The following is a 26064-nucleotide window of genomic DNA, read 5'->3' on the forward strand; positions in this document are numbered from 1 at the left end:
CTGCAATGGTTTTACATGTGATGGTGTTGTATGTAACTTCAACTCTTGTCTTTGATATGAAAGCCAACTAGTTGATTTTGAACCAGTTGTGTGCTCTCTCAGCACAACCCACCTCATAGGGTTGTTGTTGTGGGGAAGTAGGAGGAAGGAGGTGTGTTTGGAGATGTTCCCTGCCTTGAGTCACGGTATTTTTCGGAGTATAAGATGCACCTTCCCCCGCCTAAAACAGGGTGAAAATTTGGGTGCATCTTATACACCAAATATAGCCCCGCCCAACCATGGGCCCCCACCCTTTGGCCTGTGCCTCCCAGCAATTTATCTCCTTGCAGCAAACGGAGAAAATGGGGCTTGCGGAGGCAGCAATAGGCTATGGCAGTGATGGCTAAGCTCCCGTGCCAAAAGCGGGGGAGCGCAGAGGGGCTGTGTGTGAGCGTGCCACACCCATAATGCTATGTGCACGACCCCAGCATGCATGCACGCATTCCCCTCTCGCATGCATGCGTGCCCGCCCAGCACTCCCTCCTGCTTTTGGCAAGCTTTTTTCACTCTCCCCAGGCTCCAGAAGCTTTCTAGGAGTCTGGAGAGGGCGAAAAAAGCCCCCCCCCCGCTCCCCTCAGAGGCCCTCCAGAGGCTTCAGGAGCTTCGGGGAACCCAGAAGTTAGGGAACGGTTTTCCAGTTTTTCACCCTCCAGAGCTTTCAGAGAAGCCTCCTTGTCACGATGTTAAAAAGTTTGCTAGGCCTGAACTGCCTGAACTGACATTCAAGAGTTAAACTAAGAAAGCTTTATTGCGCAGGTCATAAAACAAAAAAAAAAGTTCTTATCTGAAAGTGATTTATTGCGCATGCGGTTACACATTCCAAAATCTTTTTCTTCTTTGTTCGGCAGCCAACTTGGCAGACGTAGCTTTCATTATCAAAATGTAACCATTAGTTATTTTCTGTTTCATTTACTTTTATTATTTTATTATTAAAGTTTGTTTATTAATTAGAATACTTTTAAAGACTTTTATTTTTCTCAATATCTCAAAAGATATGCGGAAGGGAATCAGCCACGGTCCATTGATCTCAGATATCAGGCGTTCTTTCCCCTGACAACTTGGTTGTCTGAGGTTGTCCCTGACAACTTGGTTGTCTGAGGTTGTCTACAAAATGTCTGAGGACGCCATCTTGTCTTCAAAACAACAGCCTAAGACACTCCTGAAGCCTCCGGAGGGTAAAAAACGGCCCTATGGACAAACTGGAAGCCACTTTCGGTTTGCTCGTAGGGCCACTTTTTGCCCCCCGGAGCGTGAAAAACAGCCCTATGAGCAAACTAGAAGTCTGCTCCTGAATTTCCGGTTTGCCTGTAGGGCTGGTTTTTCACGCTTCGGAGGCCGAAAAACGGCCTCAAAAGGAGGCAGAAGTCAGCTGGCCAGCACGCGCATGCGCGCTGGAGCTGACAAGGCAACGCTATGTGTGCCCTAACAAATGCCACCTATGGCACGCGTGCCATAGGTTTGCCATCAAAGGGCTATGGCAATTCCTGCAGCCTGAAACGGCTGATCATCGGGAGGCCGGTGCTTAAACAGAAATTGAAAGTGAAACTTGCTTCCAAAAGAATTTTATTGGTTTTTAAAGTTTTTTGGGGAAAAGGTAGGTGGATATACAATTTTTTTTTGGGGGGGGGGGCAGCTCCATCGTGCCAGAGGTAGGAATCTCTCCAATTCTCACAACTTTTTACAGGAAAAAAAAAGATAAAAGATAAGCAGAAACAGCATCTTATTATACATTGTATCAACCATGTGTTCAATCATCTCTTTTGCCACTTTCTAATATATCAACGATTAAAATGATATTCAAGATATATTTATTTTTGTGACCTGTGTCTTTCCGTTATTGTTCCCTTCCCCTTGTCCCTAGGAGCCGCAGCCCCTCCCTCCTTCATGTCTTGTGTTTTGTCGCCTTTTTCACTACTTCTTATATTTCCGTCCTCTAGGAGAGCACGTTTTTTAATGAAGGCCTCCGCCTCCACAACTGTGTTAATTCTAATTCTGTTTCCCTCCCAGAAGATCAGCATTCCTTCTGGCAATAACCATATAAACCAAATTCCCTTATTATATAATTTCTTTGATAAGGAGGAATACTTCCTCCTCCTATCTCTTAATTTTCTCGGAATTTGCTTAAGAATGGCAATTTCTTTATCTTTATATTTTAGTGGTCCCCCCTCTGAGCCCCTAGAACAGTGATGGCGAACCTTTTTCGCCTCGGGTGCCAAAAGCACATACGTGCGCTCTATCACACGAACTCGAGTGCCGACCCACATAACGTAATGTCCCCGCTCACCTGTGTGGACCGTGCATTTTTGCACAAGGCTTCCTCGCCACTCCCTGCTCTGGCTGCTTCCCCTTGGCTAACACCCAGTGAGGGGAGAAGTTGCTCTGCCACTAACGGGCAGAGATTGGGGTGGGGGTGGGGGGATGCTCAAGTGTGCTCCTGTGTCAAAAAACCTTCCCTTATCATTCTCCTGTGTAAAGATTGGGCCCTTTTTACAATGGCAGGTGTGAGTCCAGTTGCTAAATTCTCCCCTTCTATTAAAGAGGATCCTGGGCACTACAGTCAATAGACAAATGAGGAAGGGAGCTGCTGGCACAGGGAAAAGAAAAGCAGCAAGAAAAGAAGAAAAAGCAGCTTTTTCCCCTCAAGGTGGCTGCTCTGTTCCCCCCCCTCCCCCGTGCTAGCACAGAGGATCCTGCCTGGTCCCTGCAATCCAAAGGGAAATGAGGAAGAGACCAATCTGCATGAGGGAAAGACAAGTAGCAAGGAAATAAGGAAAAGCAGCTTTTCCCCCCTCAAGTTGGCTCCTCTGTTGCCCTTTTCTCCATTTCAGCACCACTCCATGGAGCCTGCCCCACCCCCTATCGCCCAGGTCCTCGCTTCTCCCAAGCATTTCTTTGCCTATTTAATTTCCCCTCCGTAGCATTTTTCCATCGTGTTTCTCGACGTTTTGGACAGGAAAACAAAGTTTGTGGGACTAAAAAAAAACTCCTTTCAATCAATCAATTCCAACTTTGCGAGATCTCTTCCCCCTCCCCAAGTTGTAATTGATTGAAGTTTTTTTTAGTCCCACAAACTTTGTTTCTCTGCACACGATGGCAAGAAACGCGATGGAGCTGGAAATCAGGTAGGCAAAGAAATGTTTGGGAGAAGCGAGGACCTGGGCGATGGTGGGTGGGGCAACCTCGATGCCCTAGCACTGAAATGGAGAAAAGGGCAACAGCAGCCACGTTGAATGAAAGAAGCCTCTTTTCTTCTTTCCTTACTAGCAGGGGGGAGGGGGGAACACAGCAGGCAGCATGGGGGAAAGAAGCCTCTTTCCTTGCCGCTTGTCTTTCCCCGTTCCGGCAGCTCTCTTTGCATTGGGCTGTTTTTCGCCCTTTGGAGGCTTCAGGGAATCCTCCGGAGATTTAAAAAAACTATCGAAAATCAGCTGGCCAGCGGGTGCATGCGCACTGGAGCTGACAGGGCAATGCCTCGCGTGCCCTCAGAAATGGCTCCGCGTGCCGCCTGTGGCACGCGTGCCATAGGTTCGCCATCACGGCCCTAGAATCTCATCCCTCGTGGTCTTCCTAAGAAATTTAACATGTACTTCCCTTGGAACATTATGTGTTCTGGCATATGCTGAATTAATCCTATAAACCCATATCCATATCCCACCACAACTGTTCTTTATCTCTTTTAATATATTCTGCTAAAATTGTATCCTAATATCCTTAAGATCTTCATCTTCTGTCTCCGATAGGTTCTGGAATCTGAGAAAGAAGGACATTCTTTCAAGTTCTATCTTTGCCATAAAATTTTCCAATTCTATATTCCCCTTCTGGACTGCCTTAACCTCCTCCCCCAGCCCAGCCGCGCCCTCCTCTAGCATCCCAATTCTCTGTTTATTTTCTGTTATTTGTTGCTGCACATTTTTAAGCTCATCTCTAAAATCTGCTACCTCCTTTTTCAACTCATTTTGATCCTGTATAATAGCTTGAAACATATGAGTAACAGATAAATCCTTTGAACTTTCTCCAGTCTTCTCTTGTAAAAATGATGAAATTTTTGTCTGTAGAAGTTGAAGTAGAAGTTGGTGCCGAGGCTGTAGATGGTTTTTTGGGCCCCATTGTCTAAGTTCAGAAAGAGTAAAGATCTTTTGCAAAAGAAATGGTGTCTGTGAAGCGGCAGCCGAATGAGTCCGAGAAGACAGGCAAATCCAAAAGTGAAAATTAACCCTCTGTCACAGTTCCAAGCCAGGAAGTCACTCAGAAAAAAAAGGAAATCAAATAGTCCAAATCCAGAAAGACCACATAATAGGAGAGGCTCCAAGAGTCCTTCAGGGGGGATAATATAAAGCCAGACTTTCTTCAAAGGTAGTTTCAAAAGGCAGACTTCATTTATAAGTGCGAAGAGGAAGAAGGAAGAAGGCCATCTTGGCTCCTTCCCGGGACCAGAAGCAGAACATTAAAAACTTCCATAAAACTTTCAAAATGACTCAGCAATTAGCTCTTGCAATTATGATATAAATCTTTTCACATAGTTAGTTCAAGTGGCTAATTCAATTTTTGCTCTCTATCTCCATTCCGAGATTGAGAGACAGTCCAAATGCCGCTTTGCCTGAGAGGGGTAGAAGAAAAAAAACCAACCCCCCTCCAATCTTCCTACTTCAAACAGATTGAACCCACAACTTGTAAAAAAAGCCGCTACTCATCAGTTGAAAGCAATTAAGGAGATTGGAGAGAATTTCTCACCTCTAGCACTTCAGCCGCTGCATGTAGTTAACTCTTTCCTTCCGGAATCCATTCAGTGAAGGTGCTGTTATGCATCCCCTAGGCTCCCCGGCTCCTAAGGCGAAACTGGAGAACCCTCCCCCCCCCATGGCTGCCGCATATCTGGGGGGTTCCAGCAAACCGCCCTACGGCAGGTGGTCCCTCCAAGACCCCCTGTGCTCCTAAAAGGAGCCCACCAGAGAAGCGAACAGCGGAGCAACGTCCGTCGCCTTCGGAACCTGGAAGTCCTCTGATGAAAGTGAAACTTGCTGTTTGCTGCAAGGCAAATTGCTGGGAGGCAGAGGCAGATTTTTTTTCTTCTAATCAGGCTAAACTGAAACAGGCTGTTTGCTGTTTACTGCAAGGAGGTAAGTCAATAACTGTAAATGCCTATAGAATGTTCAAATTGTTAGATTTATTTTTTAAAGACTGCTTTATTATTATTCTAGACAACTTAACAAAATGAAGATGCTTTTTAAAATAAATACTTGATCTGAAGAGGCCCATTGCTATTGTATCTTCTTTTAAATAGCAGAGAATAATGTGTACTTCCAAAAAGCCACATCAATTTTAACAGCATCTGTAAAAGTATAATCTGAAATGTAACACCACAAACAGTGTATATCTTCTGTACTGTTTGCTGCAAGAAGGCAAATTGCTGTGAGGCAGAGGCAGATTCCCCCCCTCCCTGTTTTCCTCCCCAAAAACTAGGTGCGTCTTATACTTCGGAGCGTTTTATACTCTGAAAAATACAGTATTTATAAAAATAATAAAGGTGAGACAAAACAAACAAACAAATATGAAAGAGAGCCAGTTTGGCATGGTGGTTAAGACATCAGGCTAAAACAGGAAACTGAATTCTAGTCCTGCCTTAGGCACAAAGCCAGCTGGGTGACCTTGAGCTAATCTTTCCTTCTAACTCTTTAAGATTCTTATTTCTGCAAGCACTGGACAACTCATTATTGACAATATCACTTTGTTCATGGCAGCTGTTTTCAATACATAAGAAGTCTAACTGAATTTTACTTATACTTTCTTTTTATCTCAATATTTAAAATGGCTAGTATCAGTTAAAATATGAAATAAAGATGCAAAATATAAAAATAGTAGAGATGAAAATATTTAAATTATTTACAATTAGCTATTAGTTTGTAACTAGTGTTTTGGATGTACCAGAAATCCCAGTAATTAGCAATTAGGATCTGAAGATGCAGAAAACATACCCTTTGCACGTGGATGCCTTGTAAAGCTGCTATTCTGCATGGTGTCGGCTGATTGCCACCATTGCCTAAGCCAAGCTGACCATTACCATTATAACCCTAAACATAAACCTAAAAGGGAGATAAATCTAGTTAGTATGTGGGCATACATGCCACATAAGCAATATACATGTGCATTCACACACAGAGAGATAATTCATTAAAATTGATCTGTAAATTAGAGTAATTTTATGTACGATTTTACCCTACATATTTTACTCTTCATTTATGTAAAACAGTAACAATATTGTCTTCTATGGAGATGTTAAAATACCTGGGATCAAGTTAACATTAAAACACCTGTCCTTCCTTAACCAGGGGATGATAAATTGTCTCATGCTCAGGGAAATCTCAACTGATTCCAAGGTGGCAAACAGCTTGAATAATTTTATCTTTAAATACTCCCTTTCAACTCCAACACTGCATCGGTGAAAATGGCAGCTTGATAGTTTTTCTTGTTTTCCCTTCCCATTATCTCTTGTGTCCTTCAGATAAGAGTGATGGGCCATGAGAATCTTAGGAAAAGAGGTGTCATTTCTCAATTACTCTTTTAAAAAACCAACCAACCCACAAGGAAGAACATAAAGGCAATCATAGCATAATAAAAGACATAAATATATAAGTCAATAGCTGTTTAAAAGCTCCAGATAGCAAATTATCTTTGCTAGCTTCCCTAAGAACAGTCCATCTTTATAGGAGGCAGCCCATGTCTACAGACTACTTTGGTCTTCATGATGTTCAGAGACAGGAGCTCATGAAAATCTCAACTTTGAGTCATAAGAATAAAATTGCCACATGACTGTAAGACCTCTTTTAAGTAAACTGAATGATGAATTAGTGGAATCTAACTTGAAACTAATTCAACATCTCTAACATCTGTATAAGTGCATTTAATAAACATTTTGCTGTATTTTATACTGTTTGCCATCAAGCAAAGGCTCCCTGCCATACATTCAACAACTGAGACAGGAAGTCAGACAGACATGTAAGCAAGCATTAGTTTTCAAGAAGCACAGTGGAAGGATGAACCAAGCCTAGGCAGGGGGTTGGACTAGAAGACCTCCAAGGTCCCTTCCAACTCTACTATTGTATTGTATTGTATTGTAAGACTATTCAAAACTATTTGTCCCATATACTCAATATGGTAAATAAAACCTGTAATATATCTATTTAATTTCCAGTCCAACAACAACTTTTAGTTAATTATTCAGAACTTAACCTTCATTATTTCTATTGAATTATAACAAGATAAAATGCTAACACTATCACAATTAAAACCATAATTCCAATTTAATATACAAATTTAGCAGCACAAAGTACATTCTCTTTATACCTATTCTTGGAAACTGTAATGATAAGGTTGAAACTTCCTAGATGAAATCCAAAGAGACTCATGAAAGTTCAGATATGTGTTGCAACCTAAAGGTCACTAGCCTACATTACACAACAAGGAGAAAAATAAGGGAGAGGGGAGGAGAGGTATTATCCAAATGAGTTAGATAAAGGCATCTGATTTATTCTGTATTCTGGGAGTCCTTGAATAACAACGGCAATTAGGATTGCTGTTGCAATATGGTTGTAAAGTGTGACAGCAAACCAAGCAATCCGTGTTGCTACTGCAACCCAAGACAAGTTCTAGGTTACATCAACAGAGGGATAGGATCAAGATCACGTGAAGTGTTAATACCACTTTATAATGCCTTGGTAAGGCCACACTTGGAATACTGCATTCAGTTTTGGTCGCCACAATGTAGAAAAGATGTGGAGACTCTAAAAAGAGTGCAGAGAAGAGCAACAAAGATGATTAGGGGACTGGAGACTAAAACATATGAAGAACGGTTGCAGGAACTGGGTATGTATAGTTTAATGAAAAGAAGGACTAGGGGAGACATGATAGCAGTGTTCCAATATCTCAGGGGTTGCCACAAAGAAGAGGGAGTCAAACTATTCTCCAAGACATCTGAGGGTAGAGCAAGAAGCAATGGGTGGAAACTAATCAAGGAGACAAGCAACTTAGAACTGAGGAGAAACTTCCTGACAGTTAGAACAATTAATCAGTGGAACAGCTTGCCTCCAGAAATTGTGAATGCCCCAACACTGGAAGTCTTTAAGAAGATGTTGGATAGCCATTTATCTGGAACGGTATAGGGCAGCGATGGCGAACCTTTTTTGGCTTGCGTGCCATAAGTGGGGGGAGCGGAGGGGGGTTGTGTGCAGGCGTGCCGTACTCATAATGCAATGCGTGACCCCCCAGTGCGCATGCGCCCACAACAGATGCGACCCCCCCATTTTTACATTTATTTATATTTATTTATTTGATGCTTCTAGACCGCCCCCTCTCCCAAAAGGGGCTCGGGGCGGTGTACAGTCCATACAGAATAACAAAATACAATAAAAAAGTTAAATATGTACAGTTGGCAGTTGGCATGGAGGAGGTTAAAATGCAATTAAAAGAACTGTACAAAGCTAATATAAATATAAGTTTTAAACCCCTAAAAAAGACACAATAAATTAAAAAACCCCTAAAATAACCAGATAATAATACATTTGCCAGGAGGGACAGTTGTAATTATGCCAGGCCTGCTAATCGGAACAGGTGGGTCTTCAATTTTTGCTGGAAGGAGCGGAGGTCAGAAGTGGTTCTAATGTCGGGGGGGAGGTCATTCCAGAGGGTTGGGCCCATCACAGAGAAGGCCCTACTCCTTGGTGTCGCCCGTTGGCATTGCCTAGTGGACGGCACCAGGAGAAGTCCCTCCCTGTGTGAGCGAATTGGCCGCAGGGATGTATGTGGGAGGATGCGATCCCGCAAGTAACTAGGTCCCGTGCCATGGAGCGCTTTAAAGATGGTAATCAGCACCTTGAAACGCACCCGAAAAACCACAGGTAGCCAGTGCAGCTCGCGCAGGAGAGGTGTTACGTGGGAGTACCTCGTACTCCCCATCACAGCCCGCGCGGCTGCGTTCTGAACTAACTGCAGTCTCCGGGCGCGTCCCAAGGGCAGCCCCATGTAGAGAGCGTTGCAGTAATCCAGGCGGGACGTCACCAGCGCATGAGTGACCGTGCGTAGGGCATCCCGGTCCAGTAGGGGGCGCAATTGGCGCACCAGGCGAACCTGGTGGAACGCCCCCCTCGCCACGGCTGCCACATGGTCATCCATTGACAGCCGGGCATCAAGGAGGACGCCCAAATTGCGCGCCCGTTCCACAGGGGGCAGTTGTTCGCCCCCAATGGCCAGCGATGGAATCAGCTGGCTGAACCGAGGTGCCGGTAGCCACAGCCACTCAGTCTTGGAGGGGTTGAGTTTAAGTCTGTTGTCCCCCATCCAGACCCCGACGGCTTCCAAACACCGGGACATCACTTCGACAGCCTCGTTGGGGTGGTTTGGGGTTGAAATATACAGCTGAGTATCATCAGCATAGAGGTGATACTCAACCCCAAAACCACGGATGATCTCACCCAGCGGCTTCACATATGTGTTGAACAGGAGAGGCGAGAGGACCGACCCCTGTGGCACTCCACAAGTGAGTGGCCTCGGGGTCGACCTCTGTCCCCCTGTCAACACACATTGCCTCCGGTCGGAGAGGTAGGAGCCGAACCACCGCAAAACGATACCTCCGACTCCTATCCCCTCCAACCGGCGCAATAGGATACCATGGTCGATGGTATCAAAAGCCGCCGAGAGGTCTAAAAGGACCAGGATAGAGGAACAACCTCTATCTCTGGCCCTCCAGAGATCATCAACCAACGCGACCAAGGCTGTCTCTGTGCTGTGCCCGGGTCGGAAGCCGGACTGGCGTGAGTCTAGATACTCGGATTCGTCAAGGTGCCGTGGAAACTGCTGCGCCACCACATTCTCAACAACCTTCGCTAGAAACGGAAGGTTGGAGACTGGACGATAATTGCTTTTGATACATGCTTTTTTCGCCCTCCCCAGGCTGGCCAGACCTTTCTAATAGTTGTGGACTCATATTCGAAATGGTTAGAGGTAGCCCTGATGACCTCTACCACGGCAGAGGCGGTCATCAAGGTGCTACAGCGCCTGTTCGCCACGCACGGCCTGCCTGATGTCTTGGTCTCTGACAACGGGCCCCAATTTACGGCCATGCACTTCGAGACCTACCTAGCTAGCCAGGGAATTCGGCATGCCCTTATCGCGCCATTCCACCTGGCCTCCAATGGACAGGCGGAGAGAATGGTGCGCTCAGCAAAAGAAGCCCTCACCAGGATGGGCCCAGGTGATTGGCAAACATGCATTGATCATTATCTTTTAATTCAGCATATCACTCCTAGCGCTACCACAGGGAGAAGCCCAGCCGAGCTTCTCATGGGTCGCCGGCTAAGGTCCCACTTAGACCGTCTACACCCAAACTACTCTGCCACATCACCTCCAGACTCTACCAGCAAGATTCGGAACTTTAGCATAGGGGATTCAGTATACGCCCACAACTATGCAGGGGGGACTTTGTGGATTCCTGCCACGGTGATAGGCATCACTGGGCCTCGCTCCTATCTTTTGGAGCTAGAGGATGGTAGAAATTGGAGGAGGCACATTGACCAACTCCGTGGTCGCCTAACCCACTCCAATCTTAGGGCACCAGACGAAACTCTGACGCCAACTGCCCAAGGCTCCACCCAAAAAGAGCAACCTTCTACAGAATCCTCAAACCCGAACGAACCGGTAAACACACCTGATTTTGTCGCTAGCCCACAGCGAGCCCCAAGCGAACAAGCTCAAAGGACTCCAGCCGCAGCCAGGGGTAAGTTCCAGCAACTTCCATCGCCTGGAGCAGAGGAGCACAGAGGTCCCTCCAACCTGCTCCACGAACCAGTTCAAAATGAACTGCGCAGGTCTGAGTGAGTCAGGCAAAGACCCGCCTATCTCAAAGACTACGTAACCAATAGGAACACTCCAACTAAGAGGGGAGGAGTGTTAGATATTGTAAATAGTTATAGAGGTTTCCACTCCAGTCCTCCATTTAGGCGGGAAGCCTGGGTTAATCTGATTGGTTGAGAGGCCTGACAGCTCCCTATAAAAGGGGAGCTGTCAGACCTCACAGTTGCTGGATTGTACACACTTGACTGCTAATAAAGAGCTATTGTTGCCTTCATGTCTCATTGCCCTGATCTAACAAGGCTAGTCCTTAGCCTGATCAGCTTCAGCACATTAGTTCGCTCACTGGTTTTGAGGTTGGGAATGGTGAGGGCTGTTCTAAAGCACAGCTGATTGTCAGAGGGAACTCCAGTGACTAAAGCAGGCAAAGCGGGGAAGGGGTAAGAGAAGGCAGTTTTTCCAGGTAGCCATTTTGGACACCATGCATTGAGCATTTGGAGGCTGAAAGTGCAACACGCGGAGTCCAAAAACACAACCCATTGTTGGTGGCAATCTCTGCAACCAGGAAGAGGACACGCGGAGGCCGAAGGGTAGGGACCAGCAGGTGGGTGGGGCTACATTCAGAGTATAAGACTGACCCAAATTCTCAGCCTATTTTAGGAGGGAAAAAAGTGTGTCTTATACTCCAAAAAATGCAGTACATAAGTTTAAGTGCTATTATTATAACTTAAAATTGAACAGTATCAAGATAATGAAGCACAGCTCAGCAACTACAATGATCTTATAAACAGAGCCTGTTCATTGTTCCTTGTAAATCTTGAGAGGTAACCTTTCAGAGCCCATCAAATATATGTCATTTCTAGAATGTTCCAAGGAAATTTGGATAAAATTTAATTCTCTAGAAAGAAATTATCTTCATGCAATACTGCTATATTGTTTTTTTTCCATTCCCTAATGTCTTTGTAGTGCAATCTACTACCTCCTAATTGCGTCCCTAATATCACTAGGTACAGGATGTATTATATTCAATCAATAATTTGTTGTTGTTTATATCCCATCTTGCTGCTGTATCCAAGCACATATATAATCTAATTTACATAAATATATAGAGGGACTTTAACAAAATAATGCATTTTTAGCATCTCTCATTGACCAAAACTCTAGGGCAAAGAGAAATAAAACTTGAAACTTTGAACCTAGTGAGATTGTATAAACTTGCTTGATTTTTGATAATGTGTTTTGAGGTAAAAACACATTTCATTTCTCATGATGCTTTGTAACATTTAATGAAGAATATGTACAACTATACAATAAATATATCCTAAAATTCAGAAAGCTTACTTGTTGTCCAAGTTCTGTTTTATTACAAATTTTGAATATTTCTTAGCCATGTGACATTTAAAAGTAAATTGCTAAGTGTTATTACAAGTAGTCCTTAACTTATGACCACTTGTTTAATGACTGAAGTTATGACAGTGTTGAAAAAAATGATTTTATGACCAGTCCTCACACTTACAACTTGTGCAGCATTCACACAAATGAGGTTTGGGTAGTTAGCAGGCAGCATTATATTTACAATGCCTGCAGTCTCCTAGGATTACATGATTGTCATTTGTGACCTTCTCAGGCCTTCTGACAAGTCAATGGGTTAAACTGGATTCTCTTTATATCTGCAGCATAAAAGTAATACAATAGCGTGCAACTCATTTAATCATTGCATTGTTTAGTTTTGTTAAGTACAAGTCAAAAAAAGTAATTTCAGCATCTCCCCAGAATTTCTTAGCTTTCTTTTCTTAATAATAGCTATTTTCAAAGAAAGAACAAAATACCCTTGCCAAGGAATATATTAATAAAATAACCACAGTTAGAACCACATAACATACCAGTAGTAGCCAGAACAACATGAGGTCCACTTCCATAACTGAGCGAAGCTAATTTTTGGCCACAAAAAAATCTATTCTTTGAGGTTCAATGCTGCTCTGTACATCACCAATTCCCAAACATCCGTTGCAGTTAGTGCCTAAAGCAAAAACCTATTACACAATGATACTGTCAGTACCAAATTACTTTTATAAGCATATATAATTAAAATATTTTAAAACATCCCAAATACATTTATAGTGAATTTTGAGGATATATATTTTACCCACATTTCTGCCATGTATTCTGCCCTAAAGGAAACCAAAAATGTACATCAATAAAGCCAAAATTTATAATAAACATCATGCAAGTGACACTTATTTAACAGATGTACAATATTGCATATTTATTCTTTTTTTGTGTTAGACTTGGGGAAAAGCTACATATTAAGCAAGGCAGGGAGAAGTTTCATGCCTTCCAAATCTTAACACAAATGTGCGCACAAAGATTCTTGGCATGTCAGTCTTCAGATTTGTACGGAATCATGAACAATTGAAGTTAAAGTTGATACTGTCCTAGCTTGGTAGGACTCGGGTGACAGATAGAGGCGAGCCAGGACTTCAGGGTGACAGATAGAGGCGAGCCAGGACTTCAAAGCAGCTAACAGCTTTATTGAATAACAAAGGTTGCCAGCGTGGCTGTCATAGCGCACGCATAGCTAACAGGCAACAGCTGTGCCCTGCTCTGACAGCCTTTATATATGCTGGGCTGTCAGAGCGGGAGCCAATCAGCTTCGAGCACAGCGCCCTCCGGTGGAATGGACCAGAGGGAAAACTATAATACACAACACTCCTTCACACTTAAAACGCGCATGCGTAGTTGCGTAAATATCTCAGGCGGTGTCGAATGCGCCCGGACCTTCTTGGGAGAACTTCTGCCCCAGTTTCTGGATTTACTGACCTTCTGGACCAGTGATGGCTAATCCAAGGGCTTCAAACCATTCTAAGCCCAGCAAGCTCGGCCGGGGCCCATTGACCACTATGAGCGGCAGCTGCTTACAGTATTGCTTAAAGGAGACCTGACAATTGTACTTTCCCAGGACTGGGATGGATTTCCCCTGGAAATCCCTTAACCTCAACTGACAGGGTTTCAGTTTGGGTTTTGACATAGAGGGCACCAGTCGCTTGATGGTAGCCCATGACACAATGGAGACGGCTGACCCCGTGTCAATCTCCATTTTACAGGGGCTTCCTTCCAACCTCACTGTCAGGAAGATCTTTCCCCGTGGGCTATGGACAATCATGTCCACTTCAGCTTCCTCCATGTCATCCTGCACTGAGAAACAGGAATCTTTTTTCCTGTAACTCTGAGGCTTGCCTGCTCTGAAAGGCTTTTTAACAATTTGGCTGCTATTTTGCGAGCTGCCTTCAAGTGCGCTTGCACAAGGCGCCGCAGCCCTGCAGACCCTAGCCAAATGACCTCTTTTCCCACAGCGGAGGCAGGTAGCGTTTTTAAAACGGCACTCCGCTCTATCATGCCTACCTGCGCACCCGGGGCAGTTAATTTGGGGGTTGCTCTTACCCTGCCGACCTCTGGCTTGCTCCATTCTCAAACGATGGATGTCATCGTTGCCATCTGCCCCGTCGTTGTCGAAAACGTCTTCGTGATGAACCTCTGCGTGTTTATCGGCCATAGGGAGCTTAGAGAGACCCTGAATCTCGTCAGTGGATTTATTTGACAGTTCCACTGCTCGAGCTTCATCCAGAGCCGTCTGCAAGTCCAGCTCTGGTTTGGCTAGCAGGCGACGCTGGATGCGAAGGTCTCTAACCCCCTCCGCCCACAATTTGGTCTGTCAGTGCCTCATCCAAATCTTTAAATTTACAGTGGAGAGCAGCGGCCCTTAAAGCAGCCACGTAATCATTTATAGACTCTCCCTCACGTTGAAACCGCCTGTAGAAAGCAAACCTCCTAGTTGCGCGAGATGGAGTGGGGGCGTAATGGCTTCTCAATTTCTCCATTAGCTCATCCCAGGACACTGTCTGGAGCGAATGAGGGGCTACTAAATTCCCTGCCAAATTGAACATTTCAGTTCCACATAAATTTAGGAAGCACAACTTTTTCCTCTGTTCAGTTAAATTGGTATAATCGTTGGCTTCTAAAAAACATTCGAATCGGGAGATGAAAGAGTCCCAAGTCTCTGTGACCCCATTAAACACAGCCAGAGTGTTCATCGATGCCATTCTGAGGAGAATCTTCTTCCTGTGGGGGTAATCTGCAGCCCGCTTCAATCAGTGACCCACTCAACCTCTCGTCAAGTGTTTCCCCTGAGGGAAAAATTCAGCTCTGTGACTCAGCTCAGCTTAGTGACTTCAACAGCTCTGCCTGGGCTCCTCTTCTGTGTATCCCACCTTCGTCGCCAATGTCCTAGCTTGGTAGGACTCAGGTGACAGATAGAGGCGAGCCAGGACTTCAAAGCAGCTAACAGCTTTATTGAATAACAAAGGTTTCCAGCGTGGCTGTCATAGCGCGCGCGTAGCTAACAGGCAACAGCTGTGCCCTGCTCTGACAGCCTTTATATATGCCGGGCTGTCAGAGCGGGAGCCAATCAGCTTCGAGCACAGCGCCCTCTGGTGGAACGGACCAGAGGGAAAACTATAATACACAACAGATACCAAGACAAACAGCTATTAACTGTTATAACTTCAAAAGTTACCTCATCATTTTCAGTTGCATAAACAACTTCATTGCCAGCACTGCCAAATACGCAAACCTGACAAATTAACTTCAATTCCTCTTGAGAGTGGAGAGCAAATAATGGTCATTTCCCAACATCCAGCATCTTCTGTTTCAGCAAAAATATAGTATATACCAGTGATGGCGAACCTATGGCACGCGTGCCACCGGTGGCACGCAGAGTCATTTGTCAGGTGCTGCCCTGTCAGCTGGCCAGCGTGCATGCGAGGCGCTGCCCTGTCAGCTGGCCAGCGTGCATGCGCGCGCTGGCCAACTGAGTTCACCCTTTTTAAAAGCCATTTTTCACCCTTCCCAGGCTCCAGAGGCTTTATAGGAGCCTGGGGAGGGAGAAAAGAGCCTCCCCCGCACCCCCGGAGGCTTCATGAGCTTCCCTGACTTCCGGTTTGCTCGGAGGGTTGTTTTAAGCGCTCCGAAGGCTTCAGGAAGCCTCTTGGAGGTCCCTGAAGCCTTCGGAGCGCTTAAAACGACCCTCCGAGCAAACCAGAAGTGACTTCCGGTTTGCTCGGAGGGTTGTTTTGAGCGCTCCGAAGGCTTCAAGGAAGCCTCTTGAAGGTCCCTGAAGCCTTCGGAGCTCTTTGACTGCTTCGGACGCTTCAGGGAAGCTTCCTGAAGGTCCCTGAAGCCTCCGGAGGGCTTCCGGGGGGGAGACTCTTTTCGCCCTCCCCAGCCTCCTATAAAGCCTCTGGAGCCTGGGGAAGGCAAAAAAAGCATGCAAAAATGGGACGGGTCGCGCCTGTACTGCGCGCATGTGCACTGGGGGGCTCATACATTGCATTATGGGTGCGGCACGCCTGCACACGACCCCCCTGCGCTCCACCTACTTATGGCACGCGAGCCAAAAAAGGTTCGTCATCGCTGGTATATACAGATATTGTATAATATGTCTACAGATAATGAAGAGACTCAACCTTTCAACCCACTCTGATAACATTAATAAATGCACCTTTTCCCATCTATGTAATCCTGAGAAAAGAGTCAGTTGTGTCATGAAATTGATATATCACTTGTGTGTTTACATCGGGTACCACATATCTGGTTTCTCATCTCCCCAAGATCCCATGTATGTTAAGAGCAATCTCATAATGCTTTAATAATAAATACTATATTGTGGTGATCATGGGCACAGTCATATTGCTTTAATGTAATTAGATTGCAATAATTAGGTTCTGATTAAAACAGAGCAGATACAAAAGTCAGCATTTTTTTAAAAACACCCTGCTGTTTTAGGAGAACCTCTTATCTCTAACTCAGTGACATTTTGAGGAATAACATTTACTACAGAGGGAAGCAAAATAAGCCTCTTTCTTGAGGTACTGCAGCCCAAACTTATACAAGTATGAGATAGTTCAGACTTGGCAAATTTAGGGATAACTGTGTACTGTAACTTCCTAACTCTGTGGAAACTTCGTGGAAACAATGCAGTTTAATGAGTCAAATTAAGATTAGCTGAAATTTCTATAAAAGGCAATGTTTGTAGCTCAGCATTGAACTGTGGGGTCCTTAGTACTCTCTAAACTAGGCTGTTTTCTTCTAGACATTCCATTACCAAACTAGTAACTTACGATAATCAATGCTAGTAGAGACCACACTTCCTACTAACAATGTTGATGTTATCTAGTTTGGTAATGAAATATCTGCAAGAAAACAACCAAGTTCAGAGTGTACCAAATACTCTACATGAGAGACTTCTGTATAGTTATTTTTATTCTATACATTTTTATTAATGGATCTCCTTATTGTGTTTTCACTTGTTCCAATCCTATCATCTTCCTTGGTTGTATCTTAACATGTCGTCTGTTGAACTTTCTATCTAGAACATTCCCTGCCCTGACTTTTGAAGCTCGCAGGATGGAACAGCAATACCAGACATTTCTTGTAGGATTCAGATCAAGCAATGAGAAGATGGCCAAATCACTATTACCAGACTTTACTCACTGGTATCTTCTTAACAGAACATAATCCCACAAGTCACTTGTTAGGATTCCCAAAACGTCTTCTCTGGTGACCAGGATACTGATGCAAACCCCCTCAAATTGTCTCTTATTTTTTTAAAAGTCAAATATTTTGTCTTTTATTAAATGCTCAGAGCCATATGAAGCACACCAGAACAAAGCTATCCCAATTAGTTGGAATGTATCCATTTGGTTGTCAAAATGTATAAATAATGACTTCATAACTAGTTCAATGTGACCTTGTTGCAAGAAACCTGGCTTCCAACATATTTGGCATTAAACTTTGGTCAAGAGAGGGATCTCTCTGGCACAGACACATCAGATCTGCATAAACACTGTGTACTAGTGAGTAGGGCATACAAATATCTAAGGAACAATTTTATAATATAGGGAAAATATTTTTTCTATACTGATTTGTTTGGAGCCATCTGCATTTGTATGCTGCTATTATTCAGGACTGACCAAGTATTCATTCCTGATCATAAAATATCTAAGTAGTGGGATCTGTCTTACTTTTCAGCAACCCTTGGTGTCTATATAGGCAGTTTGTGATCCAAAGTCTTACTGGCATGTGTATAGCCTACAACAATATTCTGCAATAAAGTGTTAGGAACATACCAATGTCTAAGGTCTGCTTTGGAGATGCAAGTACTTATTCCAGTTTTTCCTGCCAGCCAGCTGGCCATTTGAGATAGTGGAGAGCAGATCTTCCTAGTTGCTAACGAGAAAACAGTTCTCATATAGACCATTGAAAGAGAAAACGTATTATTTATTTGTCAAATTTATTTGCTGCCTATCTTACAATAGGGCCACTCTAAGCAGATATTATTAAAGATATTTATTAATATTATAAAGAAAAGATGGACGGATAGCAGAGAGGGGAGGGAGGTGGAGTCTGCCATCAATCCAGCAGCCACCTCCAACGTGCAATTCCCCCATTTGCAACGTCTCCAGGCTCTTGCGGAAGGATAGGAGAGTGCCCCATATTTCAAGGTAGTATACCGCTCAGACCACGAAAAGATAAACCATGGTCTGTATGATGCCATCATTCACATTTGGTCCGTTTTGAATTTTCTTGCCCCACCAACAGGACCCATGTCGAAGTTCAGTGTCACAACATGTAAACATTTAGGAACATCCACACTGCCAACTCTTGTCAAGAAACGGTTGCAAATTTTGCAACCTTCGAGCTGTTGAAAGAAATGTCCTTCTGGGTTCGGCTCCAAGTGGGGAAAAAGACACTGGAGACATGGAGGCTGCTTGGAAAGGTGGTTTTAATGGTGGACAGGACCACATGGCTTGAGCCCTGAACAGAAAAGGTGATCACATGCTTCAATGTTGGTGGAGAAGAAGAGAAGGGAAAGGAAGGGGCTTGCTAGGCTTTTTATAACCTGTTCCGTCCTACCTCTGTGTTTCCTGTTCCTGTGTAAGAAATGTATTCTGATTGGTTGTCAGACTCACATGGGCCCATGCAAGGGCAACCCTCTAGGCTGAGTTTTGAATCCAGGTTTGGTTGAATTCTCAGATGCCATGTGGTCAGTTGAGTAAAGGCTTATATTATCTTGCCTTCATTCCCATCCCCCTGGAGCTGAAGGGGAGAACTCTTTATTATGTAAAGTGGACTAGCTTGGCCTTAATGGCCCATTGATAAAGTAAGGATGGGCAGGAAACTGCAGGAATATGTTTAAAATGTTTCTCCCTTTTTCACATCCAGGAAAATATAATATTCTGCCTTATCAATATTTCCTAGGATATTTCATTTTTCTGGGAGAGGACTGGGTGATAACTTCCTACAGAGCCTCTCAAGGAAAAGTTCAAAACTAAACATAATAATTTGTGGGGCTCACAAAAGGATCTATATGTGTGAATCAACTTCTGTGGTCATAATTGCCAACTCAGATTTCTAAAATGTTTCGGGGAGGGGAGGGCCAGGAGGATCGCTGAGGGAGTCCAGGCCAACATACACACACGCGCGCTAAATAAGCTCGGTCTCACAAGGGATTCACTTGTGTTCCCGGAGAGCTCGAGCAGGAGAAAGGACGAGGGAGAAAGGACGAGTTCCCGCAGTCTCCTCCCTGCGGTCTCCTACAGGGGCAGTGCTTGGTCTAAACGTACCTCCAGCATTCTAGTCGCTCCGGCAGAGGCAGCAGCAACTCGGCAGACAGGAGAAACAGAGCGGCAATTTCTGCTCAATGGTCCCCGCTGCTTCTGATTCGCAAGGCCCGGAGCGATGGGGGGGAGGGGCTTTGCCGTTTTGATGAAAGGAGGTGGCGCGTTGCTATCCCGAAACAGCGAGAACTGTTGTGGCTTCGGTCTCTTTTGCTCCTAGGGTAAAATCTTGCTATGGAGTAAAACCGCGTTCCTGTTTTGCAAGAACAATGACTGTGCTGTAGGATTACTGTATCCTAGACTGCATAAATCCTGGCGATCGTTAAATGGCAGTACTGTATAAGGGGAGCTTTTCTTGGGTCCTACTGCCACCCAGCGATGGTCTTGATTAGTGAGCGTGCATAAAATGATAGCTTTTGACCAAAATACAGGCAAAATCTATCCTACGTGTCGAGTGTGGTAATAATGAAGGGCTTGGTCAGGGCAAGAAAAACATAACCTTTTTATTTAGTCGAAGTCTATCCACTCTCAAACCCTAGGATCTTCGGGGAATATGGATCCCGCAGGAAGCTCTTCCCGCCCGCTGAGACGCCGCTGCCGCTGAAAAGGCTACTCAAGTACTGCTGGGGAGCCTCTGGCCGCCCAGGCGGCCGCGTGTGCGGAGGCGAAAAGAGAACGGAGCCTCCTCCGCCAGGACTCTGGGAAACCCCGAAGGGGCCCGCGCTTCCTTTCGGAACAGGATTGAGCCAATCAAGGAAAGGAAGCCCCATTCTACCCTTTAGTTTACTCTCGTTGAGAAACGTCGGTCTAGTAATTCGATTCCTGCTCTGGTTTATGACGAAAGAAATGACATTGGATGCATATTCACGAAGTCGCTCACTCGGCGGGTTGAGCCGAATTATTTCCAGCCCCTTTGCTAGAGGTGGCATATGCTTTCCTCCGTATAAAATAACTAACGTAATTCTAGTACACTGCAAGAGAGTTAGGCATGCTCTGGGGTAGATCACCAGTGGAGCAGTCTCGCGGGTAGTATTCACCACTTCTCCATAGAGGTGAATTCGAGGATTTTTTTTTTTAGCAAGAAAACTCGTCTCAATTATACGAGACCCTTTACACAGTTCCTTTCCAACATTCCGTTGCATTTCGCACCAGAGCTCAACTCGAGGGTAACTTTCCTGTACTAAGTAATTTGCCTGGAAGGAGCCCCTTCCAGGATTTCTTGTTCTGATATCCTAGTCTAGCACGTTGTTTAGGGCAGGGCTTCTCAAAAGTTATAGTATATTAACTCCCTAAAATGGATAAATGAATTTGTATAATCTACATAATAAAACTGGTTGGTTGGTTAGAATTCTGCAAAAAATGTGCCGTTTACTAAAACTCATCATCGTTCCAGACTTAATGCTGTTTTAACAGTCATCGCCCCCCCCCCCAAAATTTTAAAATCTAGAATTTAAACAAAATTCTAAATTTCACTCCTACGTGTTCTATGGAGACTACATATGTTTCTTTGCTGGTTATTTATTTTTATCCTGCTTTTATTATTGTTTAATAAATAACTCAAAGTGGCTCCTTCCTGCTCCTATTATCCTCACAACCACCCTGTGAGGTGGGCTGGGCTGGGAGAAAGTGACTGGCCCAAGGTCACCCTGCTGACTTCCATGCCTAAGGCAGGATTAGAACTGTCAGTCTCTTGGTTTCTAAGACAGCAATTAAATTTTTGAAAAAAAATGATATGCAGATAATCTTGTAAGCCACAACCAGAAGTTACCAGCTGAATTTGAGAGCTGTTTGGCACTTTTGAACTTCACTCCGTGTTGCTGCACAAGGCTGCTACTGCCTAAATAAAGCAGCTGCAAAGTTTGATAGTGCTATCACTTTGGACAAACAGAATAAGCAAACAATTATTATTTTTTAAATGTGTCCCATTCCTTGGAATGATTTACATTTTGAAAATCTTTGGCCCTCACATGTCTCTAGGAGTGGCAAACCCAAGTGCATTGCAGACCATATCATGACGTATTAGGATGTTTTTTGCTTTTGTGGAGTAGGGGTGAGGGGCGGGGCTGCCAGTTTGACAGGCCTGTTCTAGGATAACCCCTAGGAGTTTTTTGAACTGTCATTTTTTTCCAGATTTTTACAAACTAGATCTGGTAGCCAAGCAGCTTCCTGTTCAAATATTAACCACATTAATACCCTCCCCAGTTTTCCTTTTTCTGTATTTTTCTATTTGTTGTATTCTTTCTAATAATACATATAATATACTGAAGGAAAAAATCTGTTTCTTTAGTAAATCTATCCTGCCCCTGCCTACAATCCATCCCTCACCATCAGCCAGAAACACACACTTCAGAATATTTAATTGCTCATGTGTACGGATATATATGTCAAAAGTTCTTTAAGATTGAAAAGTTCTTTGAATAGTGCTATTTAAATTGGCAACCTTTTTGAATGCCTCAGATATTCTTTTCCAGAAACTAATGTGAAGAAAGAAAAACATTGACTTTTTTATTTGGAACAGACAAAAGCTGGCTAATAATGCTGTAATCATTACATTTCTGTCTCTTAATGTTATTATAAAAATGGATCCCGTTGTTTCATGTTTCATTTGACCACATAATGTATCTAGGGTTCTGAAGAAATTCACTTGTCTATTCCATCTTCTTAGTATTAGTCAGAGCATTAGCAACACCCTGTGGTTGCAGTGTAGTTGCTGTACTTACATCTGAAGAAGCTTCAGTGGGTGAAGATTGCAATGTGGATGAGAACTTTTAGTCAAAACTCCTAAAACATTTAAAGTCCAAATTATGTTGAAAGCATTTTTTCAGCCTCAGCTGATAGATTAACTCAGTACATTGCCCCCGATTAACAGGATAAGAGGGAGACCTTCAGAATTGCATGTCTGAAAATGATTCTAATATATAAATTAAGTAGCATATTCAAGCACTGTTTCCTACTACCAAATGTTCAATCCATTTTGAGCATTATAAGAAACATCACTATACTCATTCCAGCGTTTCTCAGCCCTTTTCTTTCTGTTCCTTTCAGCCATTACAATGGCAGCTACCACAGTTACAAAGACTGTAAAAGTTATTACAAGAACCGTCACTGTCTCAGCAGTACAAAGCTCCGTATCTACAGCTGACAGAGGCAGGTTTCTCAAGAGATGGGGCTCCATGCATGTCATGTTATAATAATCATCCAAGATCAGTCTCCTAACACTGTGCAGTTTTGCAAAAACTCTCTGAAGATCACAGTCACAGAACCAGGGATTGACTGAGAGTAAGATGTGAGTTCCAGGGGTTTGCAGAGATAATAACGTTTTGAATTTAATGTGCTCAATTTTATTGTGGATCAAGTTAAGTACTATAAGGTGGCTTAATGGAAGAAAGGCTCCAGGAGAAATAGCTTTTATCATATTACCCTCCAAGTTCAGGATCTCTAAGTGTTGCAACATAGAAAATAATCTATTATGTAGGGCATGAAGGCAATTGTTTTGAAGGTAAAGTTGCCTCAAGCGAGTAAGACTGCTGAAAGTCCCCATTTCTATGGAGGAAATGTTGTTATTTTGCAAATTCAGCTTCTGAAGGTTTTCAAAGTATTGAAAACTCTTGTACTGTAGCTCCTGCAGTTTATTGTAGGCCAAAATAAGTTCATTGAGAGAAATAAGACCCACTGAAAAACTGTTGCCAAGAAATGAGATATCATTTCTACCAATATCAAGCTTGTGGAGCCTGCCCAATGAAATGAAAGTTCTTTCTCTAACTTTGTGGATGGAGTTGTTGCTCAAAAGGAGAACCTGCAACTTCCACAGGGAACTTAGAGATTTCCAAGGAATAGAATACAAGTTGTTTTGAGAAAGGTCCAAGTGTTCTGCATCAGGGGGGAATGTTAGATTAGACACCAGAGCATGAACTCCTGAACAGTTCACAAACATTGACCCCTCTTTGCAAAAACATATTTTCTTGCAGGCTTGGTAGATTTTAGAATCACTGTGTGAAAGAGCAAACCAAAGCCAGATTAAATAATGGAAATACATTTTCTGCCTTAGTTTTGTTGATTCCTGTTGAGTAATACAAATAATATATATATTAGAAAAAGTTGCATAATGCATAATTAAATTTTAACTACAGGTAGTTTTTGACTTATGACCAGAATTGAGCTCAACATTTATGTTAAATGAGAAATTTGTTAAGTGAGTTTTGCTCCATTTTATGACTTCTTGCTACATTTGTTAAGTGAATAACTGCAGTTGTTAAATTAGAAACATGGTTAATCCAACTTCCCCATTGACTTTGCTTATCAAAAGGTCACAAAAGGGAACCCCAGGACACTGCAATGAATATGAACCAGTTACCAAGTCACCACATTTTGATCATGTTATCATGGAGATGCTACAACAGTCATAAGTGTGAAAAATGGTCATAAGTCACTTTTTTACAGTGCTGTTGTAACTTTGAACAGTCACTAAATGATCTGTTGTAAATTGAAGACTATCTGTATAATGAGACAAAGCTATTATCTCATTGACATGTCTCCTGTATACTTAATAAATTGCCAGGCTGTCAAGTCCTCAGCAGTTTCCACATATTTTGTGTTACAGTTTAGTTACGTTGTTATTATATTATTGTTATGTCTGCATGTTAAGGCTCTTCAGCACATGACCTGGTAGATTTAAGTAAGAATCTATTACTTATAATGAACACACAACTAAAATGATTGATTGTCCAAGGGAGCAGTTGTTTGTTGTTCCCATTGCTCCCAATGGCACTAACAACCAAGATAACATCTGATAGAACATTCAAAATAAGTCTCTTCATTCTGTATTTAGGATAAAGCACATTTTGTTTCATCTGCATACCTACATTTTAATGCAAACATTGATAACTTGATAGGTTTGGGATACATCTTTTAAAAAGCACAATGGATATTAGTGTAAATATTTTTCATGTATTTTGATAATAAGAGAATAGGTTACTCACTTATAAGCAGAAAGAAATGAAATATGAATTAAGGAAGAGAGGTTTGACCATATATTTCCTTTAATTAAAAACTGATCATTTAAGAGACAGTTAAGTAGTAAACATTAACTTCACTTAACTCAGTTAAGTGAACTTTAAATTAAGATTTTTATTTCAAAATTCTTATTTTGTAGGACATTTTTGACTTAAAACATTTCTATACTGTTTCAATCAATAGACTCACAAGGTAGTACAAAAGTTTAATATAGTTTAAGAAGTTTAAGATACTTAGACATACAGTATACCATTTATCAATTGGCAAACCACAAAAAGCTTATTTAATCCCTTAGAGAAGTTGCTAATAAGAAGATGCCAGTCTACTTTATTGGGAGTGGTGTATGTTATAATAGTATATGATGATGTAAGGAACAACTTCATCTTAAACAAGGCAGACCTCAAGATAATTTCACCTGATGAAGTATGTGGGTTTTCTTTTCCTCATATGCACTGAAATATTTTCTTTAAAACATTGAAAAGATTTCATTAAAAGATCATAAGTTAGATGATTTTGCTTGAAAGGACATCACTTCAAACCCAAAATATTATATTCTTTATCTTCAATTGATGCCTCATATTGCAAAATAGGAGTGGGCAACCTACAGCTTCTAAATGTTTGCTTTGTAATGTAGCATCCATAAAATACTGATAATTATTGTAAACATAGTTTATCATTTTGAGATGGAAAACATGGAAACCAGTATTGAACTGTAGAAGAGGCTCCTGAAGACCTTATTCTCATTTTACATAAACATAAGTTATTTTGAAATAGCTTTAAATTTGTTTTTAACTGAGACTGCTATGACAAAGATCCATAATATATTAATTGTGTATCATCTCCCAGAAGTGTAGTAAATTATTTGAATGTTTTTAATGCATGAAATGTGAGAGTAAACTGTCATAGCACTTGTGTATGAATGGAGAAATCTAAATAGTTCTATTTTTTCCAAAGTAAAATTACCCATGTTAAGTTGGAAAAAAAAATGATTTTCAATCATTGTAGAACACAAAGATTGTACTAACAAAAATGTCTTCCAACTCCTCACCTGGAACATCACAAATGAAAATATGATTTTCTGTTGTTTTGCATTGGTCTGCCTTTTCAGCAACTTTCACTATTTGTCATACCCAACAATAGCAAAAGCAGTCTTACCTTTGTTGCAGCCTGAGACACCCATAAAGTGTATGTTTCAAATGTCTTTCAAAGGATAGCGGCTGGTGGAAAATGTATAGAGCTGAAAGGATTGGCTGTCATTGTGCTAAGGCAAACTAGTTGAAGTGTGTGTGTCTGCAGAAGCATCAGGTTAAAAAGAAAAGTGTTAATAATTTAAGCAGCTGCAAATGAACATTTATGTCCACCACCTGCTTCTTTTAGTAAATACTGATGCTCAAATCATATTGTAAGAATGTGGAAATATAACAACACATTTTTCTTGTAATATATTGTGCTCTCCTATAATACACTGAAAGTTGATATGGGTGCATATTTTAAATAG

The 26064-nt window shown here is 42.6% G+C and overlaps 2 protein-coding genes across 2 annotated transcripts in view; both read right to left on the reverse strand.

Annotated features, from left to right (window-relative positions):
- Window positions 1-1302: 1302 nt before the first annotated feature.
- On the reverse strand, window positions 1303-15577 carry RCBTB2 (RCC1 and BTB domain containing protein 2; the record flags this gene model as incomplete). Its single annotated transcript, XM_081943855.1, is given in 7 exon segments — window positions 1303-1365; window positions 6012-6107; window positions 11178-11293; window positions 12762-12824; window positions 12827-12911; window positions 15452-15556; window positions 15560-15577. Coding segments are annotated over 7 exon segments (546 nt in total).
- An 8997-nt stretch (window positions 15578-24574) lies between these two features.
- Window positions 24575-26064, reverse strand: part of PCNT (pericentrin) — a 140674-nt gene continuing 139184 nt past the window's right edge. Inside the window, exon 42 of the mRNA XM_081943489.1 lies at window positions 24575-25856. Coding sequence (XP_081799615.1) covers window positions 25828-25856 — 29 coding nt within the window. The 3' untranslated portion in view covers window positions 24575-25827. The remainder of the gene's footprint in view (window positions 25857-26064) is intronic.

Source organism: Natrix helvetica, assembly GCF_964273705.1.
Source record: "Natrix helvetica genome assembly, chromosome: 2".
NCBI lineage: Eukaryota > Metazoa > Chordata > Lepidosauria > Squamata > Natricidae > Natrix > Natrix helvetica.